The sequence below is a fragment of the Hylobates moloch genome, unplaced genomic scaffold, assembly GCF_009828535.3.
Source record: "Hylobates moloch isolate HMO894 unplaced genomic scaffold, HMol_V3 SCAFFOLD_9, whole genome shotgun sequence".
NCBI lineage: Eukaryota > Metazoa > Chordata > Mammalia > Primates > Hylobatidae > Hylobates > Hylobates moloch.
In genome coordinates, this window is record NW_026652284.1 from 41,856,552 (window position 1) to 41,873,905 (window position 17,354).

Here is a 17,354-nt window from a genome sequence, read left to right on the forward strand (position 1 = left end):
GGAAGGGGTTCTAAAAGGTGGCCAAGGCCCATCTCCTTCTGGCTTTTCCTTTTCACAAGTTTCTGCCAAAGCAAGAGGACAGGACCTGAACACAGAGGAGAAACCCTCACGAAGGTGACCTGTGCAGAGCCACACACGCAGCCACCCAGCTTGGGGTCCTTCTAGCTCAGTTCTTGTTCAGCACTGTAGAAAGTGACAGAACCTGAGTTATTTTACAGGGCTAAGTGGACAAGTCAGGTTTGGCATTTTCAAAATGCTGATGAGACTAGCCATCTCTTCTGACTGACTTAGAAATCTACTCGGTTTATCTGGAGCATCCTTACCCTCTTTACTGCTTCCGGTCAGAACATGCCAGCTACACCTGTAACGATGGGAGAACGCAGTGATGCTGACTCAAGTTAAAATGTGTTTCCTGATTGTTGAATTGTGGCGATTTTTCTCCACCCTTCTAAAAGTCCTTGATCAAAACAGACAGGATGCGATTTTAAAATATGACACACTCAAAACTGAAAGCACACAATTCGAATGTCCTTGTCTCTTTGAACTCAGTGGGCTGTGTGTTACTCACAGTGGAAGAGCTGAAGTCTTTTTCTAACTTTATGGGCTCCCATTTAGGTACAAATGAAATCGCTGAAATTTTGACTGCTTGAGGACTGTTTTTTCACACAGGCATCAGTTAAAAATATCAAAATGAATGTAAGGGCCCTTCTGTGTTTAAGCATAACACACTTAGTTTGCCTCTTCTTGTCTTCAACTGGGCTGTAGGGAGGGCATGCCTTCCTCAAAACATTTCATATCAGAGTTGAGTTTCAAGTTCCACTCTGCAAGTTCCTTTCTCTGGGATCTTGGTTAAGGTGCATTATCTCCATGGAACTAAGTTTCTTCACCTCTAAAATGGGGACAATAACTATCACTTTGGGTTTATTGCGGCAACATTTATAGTTTAGCATAGGATGTGAACGTGGAAAAAAAGAAGTCAGTACATACTAATTAAGCATCTATTGTACACCCTGGGCTGCTGTGTTCGTTGCTTGCTGCCCAACTCTGGGACCACAGTTTGCATCACAGTCATTAGAGATTCGTATGTTTATTAGGATGTTTTCTTTTTTTTTTTTGGCAGGGAATAAAATGTTTTGAGGAAGGCACACATTTTTAAAATTCACACGAAGGCACCATTTAGGCTAGAAAAGGCTGGGTCATGGCCATGACGAAAAAATATAATCTAATGGGGAAAGGCAACATAGAAACTCAAAAAAAAAAATGCACTGATTGATGACTGTGTTGAGTATTGAAACAGCAAGTGTCTGTGTGGTCAAGGAGGGAGGAGAAAGCATCCTTCCAGTGAAGAGCTACTGAAACTCAGCAGCAATGGTAGTTTTAAGATATGTCCACAAGTTCCTTGATATTCCTCCCTTTAAAATATGGGCCGCACTCCTCTCCCTGGGAGGGGGAGCTATATTTAGTGACCCATTTTGAGTGAACTGAATGTGATGGACAGCCATCACACACAGTGAATGTGTGTGACCCAGGACACTGAACTGTATGAGGAATTGTGGCATCCTCCTTGCTCCCTCTCCTTGGTCACTCCCTCTAGGGGAAACCAGATCCTATATTATAAGGACTCTCAGGCAGACCCTGGGAGAGGCCCATGCTGTAGAGAATTGAAGCCTCTTGCTAATACCTTGTGAGCCATCTTGGAAGTGGTCAAGCCCCAGCCGCCATCTTGTCTGCAACCTCCTGAAATACCCTGAGCCAACACCACTTGGCTAAGCCCTCTAGCATTCCTGATCCACAGGAACTATGATAATAATTGTTTATTGTTTTAAGTTGCTGAGTTTGGGGACAATTTGTTACACAACAGATTACAAATGCAGTGGTGAAAAGTTTCCAGAGGAAACTTCCCTTTGGTTGGAGCCTGGGGGCCTGGGCTTGGTGACCGAGATCTGAGAGTCATATGCCCAACTTTCTCTGTTATAGGAAGTTAGGATTTAGCCTATCAGCAACCAATTCAAGCCAGAGGATGTCTTTACACAGGGGAGTGACATGATCAGAGTTGATGATGATATTTCTGGTGTGAAATGGAATGGGGAAGAGGCTGGTTGGGGAGTGAGGGAGACTTCCAGTTAGGAACTTCTAGAATCAACAGTTCAGGTAAGAGATGATGAGAATATGAACTAAGGCAATGGCAGAGGGGTTGCATATGGGAGGACTGTCTTAAGATTTGGTGGTTTTCAGAAAGAAACAGGTAGTTTCTAAGGCCATCTAGTGCAATCATGTTTCACTCTGCATTGTGTAGGAAAAAAAATGTGAACTATATGATAACACCATATTTATACCAATAATACCATCATGCACACACACACACACGATACTTCCACGAGCTTAGAAGAACGAGCCCGTCACAACGAGTACTTCACAAGAAATGCCACACTCTAACGATTTAATATTAAGCATTTGAAATAGTTCTTTATAGAAATGCTAGTTCAAGAACAAAAAGAAAATAAAGAGCACCCATCTTCCACTGGAACCAAAAGCCTCACATCTGTCCATTGTACAAGTAAGACCACAGAGGATTAGACTGAATTATAGTGGGGTGATTTATAGGCCTGTCTGAATACAGATTGCACAGTACTGAAATACTGGAAGATTCAAACACTGCCTATGACTCAAATAGCACAAGCAGTGATAGTAAATTAGCTAAGTGCTCATCTCCCCAGACAAGGGTTTCCTTAGGAAAATAATATCTATTTTTGGTATTTCAGTAGCTCTAGAAAGAGATGAATACTACTGAAAGAGATGAATATGTCAATGCTAAGTCATGTATGTTTTAAAAAGCCACATTTCTACACAAATGGTAGGAAGGAAAATTTTGCTTCTTTTTTTTTTTTTAGAAAACTTATTTTTATTCTATTATATTGAACACATTGTATCACCCCCACTCATAGCTGCATTCCAAAATAGTTATTCTGGGAAGCAGGGTTTTAGTTTTACTGAACATGAATAAAAAAACCAGGCAGAATTCAAAACCAGGAGAAAGAGTCAAGGAAGCAAATTTGCTTTTCAGAAGCAAAATATTTATAAGCAGTAATAGTTGAGAATCATATAATTTGTCTCTGAAAATTACCTTTTAAATAGGGCTTCATTTTACATTTGCATAGTATATGGAATTTTATAAAAGCATTAATTTTCAAATAACTTGATGCAATAAATAATCATGGAATACTCATTGTCCAAATATAACAGATAGAGCATGTCCACTAAGAGTAATGTTATTTCTCTTAAAATAAAGGGGAAAATCTAAGTTCCTTGAGGCAGAGACTGTGTTGTTGACTATGGCAGTCTCATGCCTACCATGATATCTGAAATGAGTCACTCAAAAAGTGACATTTTGAAGAGGAATGAAGGAAGGAGTGGAGGAGTGAAGGAGTGAGTGTACGAACACATGCCATGGTAGGGATGTTGGGCTGGTACAAATAAAAACAAAGCCATACATTTCAAAGGTGTGCCTCCAAGGTGAGAACTCATAAATATTTACAGCTGAAGAGTCGTGTGGAAGATGTAAAAAATCCTGATGTTTAAGAAAAGACAAAAATAACACAAGTGTGAACTGAGATGCTGCAGCACATTTTAGGAACCTTGATGTAATCAGTTTAGCAAAAGCACATTGCTAGAGCCACAATTAAGAACACTGGTGTTTAGAGTCACTGGAATATGGTGAAAATAACTTAATGAAATAATGTTTCTTCAAGCCTATCAAAAATCTGCTTCTGATTCATAGTCCAAAGTTAAACTTTTGTGGAAGGAGAATACAGGACAAAGAGAAACCACCACCATTAGTGCCTGCACCACAGCAATTTATTAGCGTAACTTTTTCTTTTTTTTCTTTAAAGATTTCATAACAACTGAAGTATGTACAAAGTCTTACAGCATTTACACCATAAAAAGTTTCCTATTAGCTGATGAAGTCTAAGGTAGTGCTGCTGAGAACTTCAGATGTGGCAAAGGCAATGAGGCAAACCACTTGTAGGTTTCCCTCTCTGCTGCCACATCATAGTGTCAGCTGAGTGACAGCTAACTGTACCACCTGGAAGACAGGTTATTGGGAAAAAAGGGGACAAGTTGATAGGCAGCACTAGAGACCACGGGGTGGAAAAGCTACATAGCATTGTATTTCTACGGTTTCCTAGAGCTGTAACAAAGACCCACAGCCTGAGAGAATAACATATGCAAGACAACAGAATCACGCTGCTCAGATATGGTTCAGCTACCAAGTGTGTTCACTTTTGAATGGGAGGCTCTACTGATATGGCTGGTATTTTCACTTCTGTTCATGTCTTTAGATAGCTCAAATCTGCACAAGCCTCACTCCCTTCCCCCAAATCAAATAACAACAAAGGGAGAGAGAAACAGCATGAAATTAGTAGTTCTCGACCGAAAAAAAACAAAACAAAACAAAAACCACAACTTTTTTTTTTTAAAGGCATTCAGTATTTGTTTTAGGGTGGCCATTCTGTCGAAAGATAATATTAGAAATTTCGGAATTATCCCAAAGCAGAACAACATCAACAAAACCCCTAAACACCCAACCTCCTAGATTTAAACATCCTTCTTTGTATCTGATCGTCTTTCCTTGGGGTCAGTATTACATAGAACCACCAACATTTACACACTGAATTGGACACAAAACGTAGCATTGTTACCCCAACGACTGCTTCACTAAGTGGCAAGAGAATTTCAACATGTAAACGATTAACGTCAGGCTCACCACTTTATTCCACAGAAAACCCAGCCTGGTTCTATGTTCGGTCAGTCACTATCTGTTTGGTAGCAGATCCCATTTACTGTCCCACTGGAATAGTCTCACATGTAGGCAAAGTGGCTTTTTATTTCAAAAAGATTCTGCTCTCAACTTAAAAGCCAGTTGATAAAACTTTTAATTAAGACACAATAGCGCGGGATATAAAAACACAAGAACCACATAAATATCGAAGAAGTTGTATACCATTTTCATGTAAACAGTTTTGCTTAAAAGCAAAGCCCTAATTAGATCCTGGCCTGAAACTTTCGGCAGATGACGCGTGTTCAGCCAGGCTCTGTAGCGATGGTGACGTGGAAGCCAGGTCAGTCCCCATGTTGACAAGCATGCAACTTGAAAACATTGCACAACAAGCAACACAAAGAGTGGAGAAGCTCACAACACTTCAAGGAGACCTCACAACCGTCACAACTGCGTAAGCACAGAGACCCACGCTCCCTTCCTTTCCACGCACTGTCTTGTCTTACACGTGGGAGACCTTCTGTGACTCTCTAGCTTGTTTGATGCTATATAACCACTTGATGATTCTAGCATTTCTTTCGATGGCAGAAATGCCATACGGCACACGGTCATTGGCACTGTCATCATTTCTAAGGTCACTGTTACTGTCCTGAGACTGTTCACAGTCTGAGCTGATCATGCTTGCGCTGCGGAAGTTGAGGGATATTATGTCAGAATTAGCCCTTGCAAAGTTTTCCATTCCCAGGTTTTCCAGCTCTTCCGGGTCCAGTCCACAGTAGTTGAAGAACCTCTCCACGTCCGCGTCCACTCGGAAATATCTGTCACTCAAGTCTGACTTAGACCGCTGGAGGGAGGGTCTTCGGCTGACTCCACAAGCTGGTTCCACAGGGTCGGCCTCGGGGGACTTCATGGAGGCGATGGCTGCGATTTTGGGCTTGGGAGGCAGGGGAGGGGCAGAGCTACTGCAGGGGATGGCCTTGAGGGGCTTCACGCTGGTCACCTTGCGGATGTCCGAAGAGCTGTGGGACACGTGGAGGAAGGACTCGGCTGACTGCTCCAGCAGTCTCCTGCTCACGTGGGAGCCGCCCTCCTGCGGGCTGCTGCGGCCCTGCGTGGGGTAGACCTTCAGGGACTCCGCGAAAGAGTGACGGTGCAGGTCAGTGGCTTCCGACCGGTGGGGCGGCCAGTTGCGGGAGCTGTGCTTGTGCCCTGAGCCCGAGCTGGAGCCCTCGGAGCTATTGATGATGTTCTTCAGGATCTCCAGCTTCAGGTTCTCCCTCTGCACGCCGCTCTCGGTCTTGGCGTGGTTGCCGAACACTTTGAGCGTGGGGCTGCCCAGTGCGCGCTTGGCAGCTGGGCACACCGGGGGCTTGGCCAGCACGGCGGGCTTCACGGGCTCCTGCTTGGCGTTGATCACCTCCTGGCTCTTGACGTACTTGGCCTTGTCGGCCTCCAGCCTCTCCACGGCGCTGAGCCTCTTGGGGTTGGGCTCGGCCTGCCTGCGGAAGTAGTCTGGCCCCTTGTTCAGGATGCGCAGGGGCACGGCAGAGGTGAAGGTGCCCGCGGGGCTGACCGGCTTCACCATGCTACCTGTCTGTAGGGTCTCCGTGGGCATGGTGGGCGGTCTTTCCCCGGCAGCCGTGTTGGATGCTCTTCTGGGCGCCTCCGCACGGCCTGAATAGACACATGTACATGAAGCGCCAAGGGCGGCGGGTGCAGCCTGGGTGCGAGTGTCAGCAGCAGCGGCCGCAGCAGCTCCTCATCTCACAGCTCATTAACCGCCACGGTGGCTTTCATACACTTTTCTCCCCTTCCAGGCAGCCCTTGCACAAAAAGGCCACAAGCCACAAGTTCCTTTAATCTGCTTCGCTGCCTCCTTTCTTCTCCCTGAAGGAGGTGGGAGTCTCCTCCAGGTCTTTGTGTTCAACTGCAGGCAGAGCTGAAACACAAAACAACCAACCGCGGGTTAGGAGGGGCGGGTGACATCACGGCTCTAGCAACAGAGAAACCCCACAGCGCCCCCGCCCCGCCCCTACGCGGCCGAGGGTCGTGGGCCGCAGCTTAGTAGCTGTTTCCCCAACCGCGCAACGGGGACGACCCGGGCCTTGCGCCCCCGCCTGCGCCGACGCGCGGCAGCACAACGCTGTGCTGGGAAGAAAGAAAGGGCTGAGGTTTCCCACGCGCGAACTCTTCCAGCTGCCTCCGGATTGGTGAGATCCGCCTTCTGAACACCCCCGTTGGCATTTCTTAGCTCAAAACCCAGCAAATACTAGATGAACGTAGGAATGAGGGCTTAGCCAAGCCCAGTTCCCCAGCTCATTACATGCCACTGAGTTCCTACGAATCCCTTCCGTGGCCCCGGATGCAACGTCGTGAATTAACTCTTTTGCAATGAAGCAAAACTTCTCCCTCTGTACTACCAATCTCTCAGGAATACTTGCAACAGTCACTTTTTTAACTTCATAAACTGAAAAGGGCAAGAAATGGGATTGGCAGCAAAGCTACGAAGTTTAAAAAAAAAAAAAAAACTCAACATTTTTCAGTTATCTTACTTTGGCCAACCAATATATTTAAAAACACTTTCTCCTGAAAACCACAAATGTGTATGGAGTTCCACCCATTAAACACAAGCTTACTTTTTTTTAACATTAGAAGATACCTAGAAATACTTCCAGATTTACCATGTGAGTAGATAATTTGTCCCTAAGTTATCCATAATTATTCATACTTAATGAGCAGAAATCAAAAGTTTCTTTATGGTATGTATATTCCCAAATCCCCTACAGTACTAGGAACAAAGTCTTAAAAGTGTCAATCATACCTAAAAATATGTTACTTTAATACTATAGAAAACTTGGGTAACAGGTAAGCTTTCATTGGGACAACTTGACTACCAAGCCAACAACAACAACAAAACTCACTTGTCAATAGTTGAACGTTTATCAATATTCCTGCTGTAATTCTGTAAGGAGTCTTTTTATTTCATATGCCATATAATGTAACACCCTGCAGCCCCTGGAAACAATTCCTCCCATAGCCTGTTACTGCAGGCAGAGAACATTTACAAATGCATCAGCACTCCAGAGCAAGGGGCTAATGACCTTAACAGCATCTTTGGTTATAATTAGCAATGTCAAGAGAGTAACCTATTCAACTAACATGCCAAATAACTAATTTACAAAATAAAGTCATATTACAACCACATCTGCTGATATTTCTCCTTATAATTTCCTGAAATTCTTAAATCTCTAAATGCAACCCATCACCATGTTTTGTTAGAGATAATTTTAGTAATCTGTGAAGGGATTTGTTCTAATAAAAATATTTTCCTATGCAAGATTTGAGAAACCCCAAGGCAATATCTACATTAACAATTTCCTTTAATTGTGTGGTTCTATTTTGATACCTCAATTTAGTTTAAAAAAAAAAAAAAAACCTCCCATTAAGATGAAATGAGATTGTTTCTTTGAACACATTTTGAATGAAATGCCAGAAGGGAGCCCCGATTCCTCTGGAGGCACAATCTCATCCTCTTTACAGAAGAGACTCAGAGCCAGAACAGGCAGCAGAGCCTGGGCCAGGATGCAACTCCGAGGGCATCATACCCGGGACTCTTGGGAGAGGGCTGATCCCATGACAATACCAGAAGGTTTGGGGGCACAGTGAGGGGCAGGACCAAGATCTGCACCTTTCAGCTTTGTGCCTGAGGACTACAGTGGGAATACCACCTAGTGGGCAGTGGGAGACAAAGTTCATCTCCCTTCTCCTGGGGCACGAGTTAGTTGGACGAGATTCCTTCAATCCCTTCGTCCTGTAAAATCATGAGGTTCTGAGGATCTAAGAATGAAGGAGTTACTTCCAGTTTCAAAATGGCATGTTGGAATACTGGTGAATGACTGAACTTTTCTATGGTCCTACACTGACTGTTCCTAGGCCAGTGCTCTCTGAAGATGAGTTGTAGTTCTCATGTAACATTCCTCCTCATGCAGGCCTGTGCTTCTCTTCTAACCATCTTCTCTTCTAGTTTTATCATATTAGGACCAGAAGCCTAAAACACCTACACCACTGGCATGGCCTTCCATGCACACCTGCGTGTCTGTTAAGGTAGGCTTTGGTACTGTTGGCAACACTGAATAAAAAGCCTGAGTGTCGATTCACAAGAGTGAGGAATACCAGTGTATCTTCTAAGAAGCATTTTCCAGAAAGCTGCTTGTCTTCCTTGCACACTGCTTTCTCTATTCATGTGGCAGACACCCTCAAGACGGCTCCTCCAGCACTCACAATTGTTCCACACCCCTCAACAATTACTAATCTTAAAATCTGTGTGAAAGAATTATGTCAGAAATAGCAATTATCTGTAAGTATTTCATACTTCATTTCCTTTTGGCTTCTACCCCTTCCCACTCCTCCTCTGCTATTCCCAATTTCCCTAATAATTTTCAACACAGTGATGATGTTTTGACATGACCATGGTTAGAGTTTATAGTTTTGATGTGAACTCTGGGAAGGAAAAAAAAAACAACTTCATCTTATTGGAAGACCCAAAAGCAACAGAACAAACTAAAGATACTGTTTGGGGTCTTGTGGGATACTAAGGCGTACTCCAAGTTTTCTACCTGGTTTAGCCAACAAAGTAAACCTACTTCAAAAATAAGCAGGTGACTTAGGTTGCTGTGTCTTGTAATATTTACTTAATCCTTAACTCTGGTTCTTTTATTTTTTACTGTGAAACAGTACAGGCTTGGACAGAGCTATATAGTGCTGGGACAGAGCTATATAGTGCTGAAGAAATACTCTGAGTTTTGTGGTGTAGACTTTGAGATAACCATGACGTCTGTTCAGAGAGCACTGTGGCACATGACACTCTACTGGCTGTGGCCTTGCTGTCAGCCCTCTGATGTCCTGAACAGGCCCCCTGAGGTGCAGTCAGGCACTGATGGGATAGGCCAACCACCAGGCTGAGAGGGGCTTCGTGTTGTTTTGAGGAAGGAAAATTAGATCTTGGCCCCGTACGGTTTCATCAACAAAAATAATTATATAGCCTTGCCTGATCCTTGACTTATGACTCAGGACAGAGAACACAGCCTGAGGGTGGGAGAAACTTCGATTCATAAACCATCTTGGCTATATGCTACCCTGTTTAACATCCATTTGAAAATTTCATGAAGGGATAAAAAGGACTGGGGAAAACAAACTTGGCAGAGCCAAGATGCTAAATGGTTCGCTGAATCAGAGCGGATATGAACTCAAATGTGAACTCAAAAGCAATCTGGCCTAGGGGTGATGGTGGCGGGGGGCGGGTGGGGGAGCACATCATCTGTAGGGGAGTCCTGGTCTGTGCAGGGAGAACAGGTGGCACATAGAGCCAGCTGGGGGACAAAGGACCCAAGGACAAGGAAGAGCAATGTTATCTCCCACTACTCACTCTAGTGTGCTTCTCAAACTTTAATGGGCCTGCAAACCCCTCAAGGATCTCTTTAAAGTACAGTCTGATTTGGTAGATTTTGGGTGAGACCCAGATTACACATTTCTCACCAGATTCCAGGTGATGCCATTTGTTGCCTTTGAGTAGCAACAGGAAAGGGGGGAAGCCCATTTCTGTGCTAGCCAGCATCCCATTAGAACCCAAATGCCTCCAGCACAGAGGAAACAGGCCAAAGTTACTTGTCTCTGAATGAGCAAAAGTCTGAGCTTTTTAGGCACAGAAATAGCAATCTCAGAGAATTCCAAGTTTTTAAAACCAAAGTGGCCTGAACCTTTCTAACTTCCAATCTGCCAGCTCCTCACAGGTGCAGTCAGGTGAACAGGACCCTCAGCTGAACTATAACCTTGGGGAGACCTCAAGAACATTTGCAATCCTGGAGGTGGTTAGATATAGAGAATGAACTTCATACACAGTTTATTTGAAAAAAATGCTAAAGCCAAAGTTCCCGTAATCCGGGCAATTTGTGCCTCGAAGCCTCTGAGGCCAGGCAGATAATGGGAGAGTGTGTGGCCTGGGGAAAGGGGCCCCAGCTACGGGCTGCCATGGGGAATGTGGCTCATTGTTGACACAACAGCAAATCCAGAGCTCTGCACAAACTGTCCCGACTTAAAAATTCAATATTAAAAACACTGTTGGCCAAATGTGGGCTGCTGTTTTGTTACTTCCTCTTTAAAGAGTGCTTCTGGTAACGAAAAAGAAAAGGATAGTTAATGCCTAATTAGTCTTTAAATTCTAAGTAGGAAAGAAAGCACTGGAGTTAGAGCAAGGGCCCTGGGAACTGAACACAACCTGGAGTCACCCACAGAAGTTTCTATGTGAGAATGAGTAATTCTCCTGTGTCTCACAGCAGGAAAAGGGGGGTATTGAAAGAGCAAGGCTGAGTAATTCAGCTCTAAGTCACCTAACATCTAAGTGTCTTGAATTTCTTATCTATAAAAACAAATGTGTTGAATCTGGTGAGCTGAAAAATGTCTTCAGCTCAAACATTCTTGGGAGCAAATAAAAGAAGCAATTTACCTTTGAAGTTATTAAGAATTCTAGAACTGATTCTTCTAGTTTCCTAACATACCAGATAACGAAACGTTTACAATATGTGTAAAACTGTTCTCTGGAACACTGCTTTTTGATTTTTCTGGTAATAGTATTTGTGCTTACTGACTTTAAGCATCAGGTTCCAACTTGACTCCGCTCACTCTCATAGCTATACTCTTGGCTTTCCTTTTAAGAACAGTCACATCCTTGTCTTTGAAGTAAAAATGCAGTTTCCCACGGCAATGTTCACTTTTGGATTCTTTACAAATGGAAGAGAGATTCATTTACAATACAAGAGCACTGACTGAATTATGGCTGTGTTCAATTAATTAGTACCTATTCGTGGAGCAATTATGTGTAAGATGTAGAAAAATCCTGAACTTAAAAAAAAGATTCAAAATGCATTTGATAAATGTGAATTGAATGAATGATGCAGAAAATAAATTTGGCAGGACTGTGGCAAAGGACTTGAAGGTAAAGGAGAGGTAAGGAGGAGACAAACTCCAATCAAGACCCAGCAGGCGAGGGCATCCCTCATCAGGGCAGCTTTTGAGTTCATGGTACATTCAAGACACTCCGATGGCTGGTATGGAGTGCTAGGGGACAGCGGTCAGAGGCCAACTAGGTGTAGGGGAAAGGCAGATGACTTTGGATTTTACTGGGTAATTGAGCATTGCTGACATGGTCATACTTGTATTTTTTTAAACTCCCCTGGCTGCAGTATGGGGACAGGATGAGTGGGGATTAAGTGTGGCTGCAAAAAGGTGGGTCAGAGCTTCCCAGGGAAGGGGTCATGGCAGCTGGGCTCTGAGCAACACCCAATATGGCACTGCCTATGATTCTGCCCCGTGATGGTTGAGTAGCCTTGGGCAGTTCACTTTATCTTCTCGTGCCTCAGATTTCCCATCTGGAAAATGGGGATAGCAATGGTACCTACCTCTTGAGGGTTTTTTGAGTGGGTTAAATAAGAGCACACAGGCATTTTCATTCACTTCACTCTTACCAGGAGGGTGGCTTTAGGGTGGAGAAAAGAGTAGACAGTTTCAAGAGATGTTTAAGAGGTGCACTGGGCTGAACTGGGAGACAGACAGGATGCAGAGGGTGAGGAGGTGCATGTTGAGGATGAATCATTCCCGGCTTCCCACTTGACTCTGGAGAAGTGGCTGGCGGGAAGTATACACTCTCCCCTCCAATCCTTGCTCCCTTCTTCCTCTGCACCCTGGGCTTAAGCCAAACAGAACTACAACTACAGTGGTCCCTCCACACCCACTGTGTCCATTCCTGCTGCTCCCTCTGCCTGAGCCATTTTTAACCAACAGCAATTGCATTCCATTGCTTCCTTTATTTATCCATTTTATTTAGACATTTATTATTATTATTATTATTATTTGAAACAGAGTCTCGCTCTGTTGCCCAGGCTGGAGTGCAGTGGTGCAATCCCGGTTCATTGCAAGCTCCACCTCCTGGGTTCACCCCATTCTCCTGCCTCAGCCTTCCGAGTAGCTGGGACTACAGGCACCCACCACCATGCCCAGCTAATTTTTTTTGTAATTTTAGTAGAGACAGGGTTTCACCGTGTTAGCCAGGATGGTCTCGATCTCCTGACCTTGTGATCTACCTGCCTCAGCCTCCCAAAGTATCTATTCATTTTAATTAATAAGATATGCTATCCTTTTCAACATCTTCCCTTTTCCTTCTCTTCCAAGCACATCATCACTTTCATTAACCCCTTTTATACTGTGAGCATAACTTGTAAAGAAGGCAAAAGTAAGGGAGAAAAGTGAAAGAGTGAACGGAGGAGTAAAAGGCTGACCAAAAAAGACTGACTTTGCACACTATAAATTGGACAGAAAGTATGAAATCAGAGGGCCAACCATCTGGAAACATTAAGTCAAAACCATCACCCTTTCAGGACCTGCACTTTTCCAATTACTGAATGCTGTGTCTTTTTCTTTCTTATCTCCATGGTGAAATCCCTCACCATCTATAATTCTGATGGCTGAATCTTCTCTTTCTGACCTTAGTATTGCCATCAGCAATCAGCTCTGGATTGCAAGTAAAATAATCTTCTTGACAACAACACTATCATGTTATAAATTCTTTAAAACCACAGACTTTTCCTAATAATATTTAAACTCCTGATTCCAGTATTCTAGTCATATTTCAGCGTTTTCTTTCAGCTGACTACAGTAGGTCTTCCAATGTTATTTAATAAAGTATCCTCTTGCTCTGGGTTTCCATTATTTTGTTTTAATCAGGCACTTTACTTTTTTCAACAAGATGAGTAAATCATTTCTCCACTTTCTCAGCAACCTTTTAAAGTCTTGTTTCTTTTGACACATCCACTCTACACGACCAGAGAATGGGAAGCAAATGTTGAACCAGGTGTAGAGATGCAGGGAAGGCCAACTTTTACCTTCTAATGTTTTTACAGATACAGATCAAGGAATGTCCACCCCAGTGGTGCTCCTGAGGTGTGCTGAGGCATACTAGTGCAACAGCACAAAACTCGCACAGGCATGTTGATCAAATAGAAAAGTTATTTTGAGTTAAGTGAATATGCACTACGTTGTGACAGGATCCTTCCAGTGGCAAGTCAGGAGGGAGTGGACTGGGTACAGTTTGTTACCTACAAAGGTTTCACAGGATGTCAGGTGGGCGAAGCAAACTAGCAAGTCTACTGGAATGGGAATAGCTTTGCCTAAAGCCCTTCACTGGGTGATCAGGTACACAATGGTGGCCGTAGCCTCCTCTCACCTCACACTGGCTGGGGCTGAATTCAAGGCCACCCAAAAAAGCCCAACACAGGCCCCTTGGAGCTGAAGAGCCTGGGAACTGGCTTATACCTCCGGTCTGAGAAGTCTAAGGGCAGAGTCTATAATGGACTCTCTAACCAGCTCACATAGGCAGGATGAAGCTGCGTTTCCACAGGCACAAAAATGACGGTTTAGGCCGGGCGCGGCGGCTCACGCTTGTAATCCCAGCACTTTGGGAGGCCGAGGCGGGCGGATCACGAGGTCAGGAGATTGAGACCACGGTGAAACCCCGTCTCTACTAAAAATACAAAAAAATTAGCCGGGCGTGGTGGCGGGCGCCTGTAGTCCCAGCTACTCGGAGAGGCTGAGGCAGGAGAATGGCGTGAACCCGGGAGGCGGAGCTTGCAGTGAGCCCAGATCGCGCCACTGCACTCCAGCCTGGGTGACAGAGCAAGACTCCGTCTCAAAAAAAAAAAAAAAAAAAAATGAGGGTTTGCTCGACCCACACATGTGCCGGGGAAAGATGGTCTAGGAGTATTCTCAAAGAAGTCCCCTCAAAGGAGGCCAACAGAAAACAATGTCTGCCCAAAGCCCTCCTCTGAGAAGGCTGGGGGCATCCACTAGCTGAGCAGAGGTGTGGCTGCCTCCACGGAACCCAAAAGCTCCCAGAGAGAACCAGCTCTGAAATGTGCCATGCCCAGGGGACATTGATTCCCCCTGCAAGAGCCAGGGAGAGAAACCCTGTCACCTCCGCTGAATGCTCTGTCCGTCCCTTGCTCATTACGCAATGCAGGGTCTGCCCAGTAGAGGCTGGTAGAGCCGTCTGATAAGGAGCAGGAGAGGAGCTGGAGCAAGTCAAGGGGAAAATGATGCTTGTTAAGTATGCTTCTTCACAGGGTCTCCAAGCCAACGCAGCCTTGAGCTGGGAGAAGAGAAACCAGTTTAACTGGACCAGAGGTAGAGTTTTGATCTTGATGTGAGGCAGCACTCTTCCATGTCTGAAACTGATCTGGGGACTCTAAATTATTGAAGATGAACTGAAAAGGCTACAGGTCCTGTCTGAGATTTCACCCAGGCATAGAAATGATAATTCAGTGGGGCAAATGCTTAGGGCATGGAAAAAGAACACAGGACACTTGACCCTGAGCAAGTTTCTCCAGCTGGTGTACCTGAGTTTCCTCATTTATGGAACATTGATAACCATGATTCCTACACTTCGCTGGCTGGGGTGAGAATTCCTTGAGGTGACACATGAAAGTGCTCAGTCAGGAGCTCAGCCTGGAAATTGTTCAGTAAATGTAAGCTATTTTTTTTTTTTTAAGACGGAGTCTCACTGTGTTGCCCAGGCTGGAGTGCAATGATGCAATCTCAGCTCACTGCAACCTCTGCCTCCTGTTTCAAATGATTCTCCTGTCTCAGCCTCCTGAGTAGCTGGGATTACAGGCGCCTGCCACTATGCCTGGCTAATTTTTGGTATTTTTAGTAGAGACGGGGTTTTACCATGTTGGCCAGGCTGGTCTCGAACTCCTGACCTAAGGTGATCCACCTGCCTCGGCCTCCCAAAGTGCTGGGATTACAGGCATGAGCCACCGTGCCCGGCCAATGTAAGCTATTATTTAATGCTGTCCCCAGTGTCTGCAACTTGGCACTGATAATCACCATCATTAGATTTCAAGCTTTATGGTAAATGAATGATCTTTTGTCTTAAAATTATTCCATTACTCTCAAATGATAGAGCCTGTGCTATTTCTGTCAAAGAGGATTGACCGTGCAGTTTCTGGCTAAAAGGTCACTTGTATGACCCCATTTTTATTTGAGTTACAGAGAAAATATGTAGTTTCAAATTTCAAAGCAAACGGTTATGTGAGTGAAACAGGCTAGAGTAAACAATAAAGCCATTATTACAAATGAAATCTGGTGGTAGGAGAAAAATAGCCGGTCAAATCTCAATCCATGATGGATTCTTTACTTTAATGTCATTCTCCAAGGTCATTTAGAGAAGTCATCCACACGCTTCATTTTCATTTGTAAGTAAAGCCATTAACGAAAATGTTAGAAGTTTCTTTTAAAATGTTTTCCTCCTATTTAAGACAACTATAATGAAATAGAGAGTCAGAAAAAATTTCACATTTTTAGTTCAACATTCTTCCTTGGCCTAAGGTAGGGAATGTGTTATTATGAGAGGGCCCCTAACTTGCATCAGTGAGGGGGAGCCTTGCCTTTTACTTGGGATTACAGAAATCAGTGCTGTGCATAACCAACCAGTGCCAAGAATCACTTGGAAATATAATGACTTGCTTGATGAAAATTACTATAAGTAATTAAAAAGCAGGGCTACTAGAATTCCTTTACACAAATACAGTAAGAATGCCTGCCTTATCCAAACAAACATAAAATGATCCCCCTTTCTGCCAGTGTTTCCTCTCCTGTGGAGGCTTTATGTGGCTTCACGTTCAATTGTGACAATGTGTGAGGCCATGACCAAATATTAAATGAATGTGGAGGTCAAGGGACCACTGTCATTTTTTTACAGACTAGTCTACTCCAGTCACAGAGTTTGTAAGACTTGCTGGGCTGGGGCACGGTGGCCCACGCCTGTAATCCCAGCACTTTGGGAGGCCAAGGTGGGCCGAGGTCAGGAGATCGAGACCATCCTGGCCAACAAGGTGAAACCCTGTCTCCACTAAAAATACAAAAATTAGCTGGGCGTGGCAGCACGTGCCTGTAATCCCAACTACTTGGGAGGGTGAGGCAGGAAAATCGCTTGAGCCTGGGAGGCAGAGGTTGCAGTGAGCCGAGACAGCATCACTGAACTTCAGCCTGGAGACAGAGCTAAACTCTGTCTCAAAAAAAAAAAAAATTAATTAATTAATTAAAAAAAAAAAAAAAAAAGAGACTTGCTGGCTACTGTGAGTCTGAGAGTTAGTGGGTTCCCCATTTTGGGTGACCCAGGCACACCTTCCAGCAACAGTAATAACAACTCAACGACCTCGGTGATTATAAACTCTGGTAGTAACTCCTGCAGTTCATAAGGCTTTGTGCTGTGAGTTCCCACACCTCATCTCAGCGAGCCTGCTTAAGAGGCGGTCTGATACCCGTGTATAGAGGAGAGGGTGAGTACTGGTGAGTGGCAAAGAGAGCTCAGACCAGAACCCAGGGTGGTGTGGATTTGGGGAGCCGTGCCCAGGGCTTCTACCAAGGTCGATTTTAAGGGTCTGCACTGTGCATGTTACTGCTTTCTCCTTTAGCTGTGTAAACTCGTACTCTAGGGCAAATCTAGTACAAATGATAAGAAAGTTTACTG

At 44.4% G+C, this 17,354-nt stretch overlaps 1 protein-coding gene across 5 annotated transcripts in view; it reads right to left on the reverse strand.

Moving 5' to 3' along the window:
* Window positions 1-2,454: 2,454 nt before the first annotated feature.
* The window catches only part of FAM110B (family with sequence similarity 110 member B), a 155,207-nt gene continuing 140,307 nt past the window's right edge, over window positions 2,455-17,354 (reverse strand). For all 5 annotated transcript variants that reach the window (XM_032759728.2, XM_032759730.2, XM_032759727.2 and 2 more), the window contains one exon: window positions 2,455-6,716. In XM_032759728.2, coding sequence (XP_032615619.1) covers window positions 5,280-6,392 — 1,113 coding nt within the window. In that variant the 5' untranslated portion in view covers window positions 6,393-6,716 and the 3' untranslated portion in view covers window positions 2,455-5,279. The remainder of the gene's footprint in view (window positions 6,717-17,354) is intronic.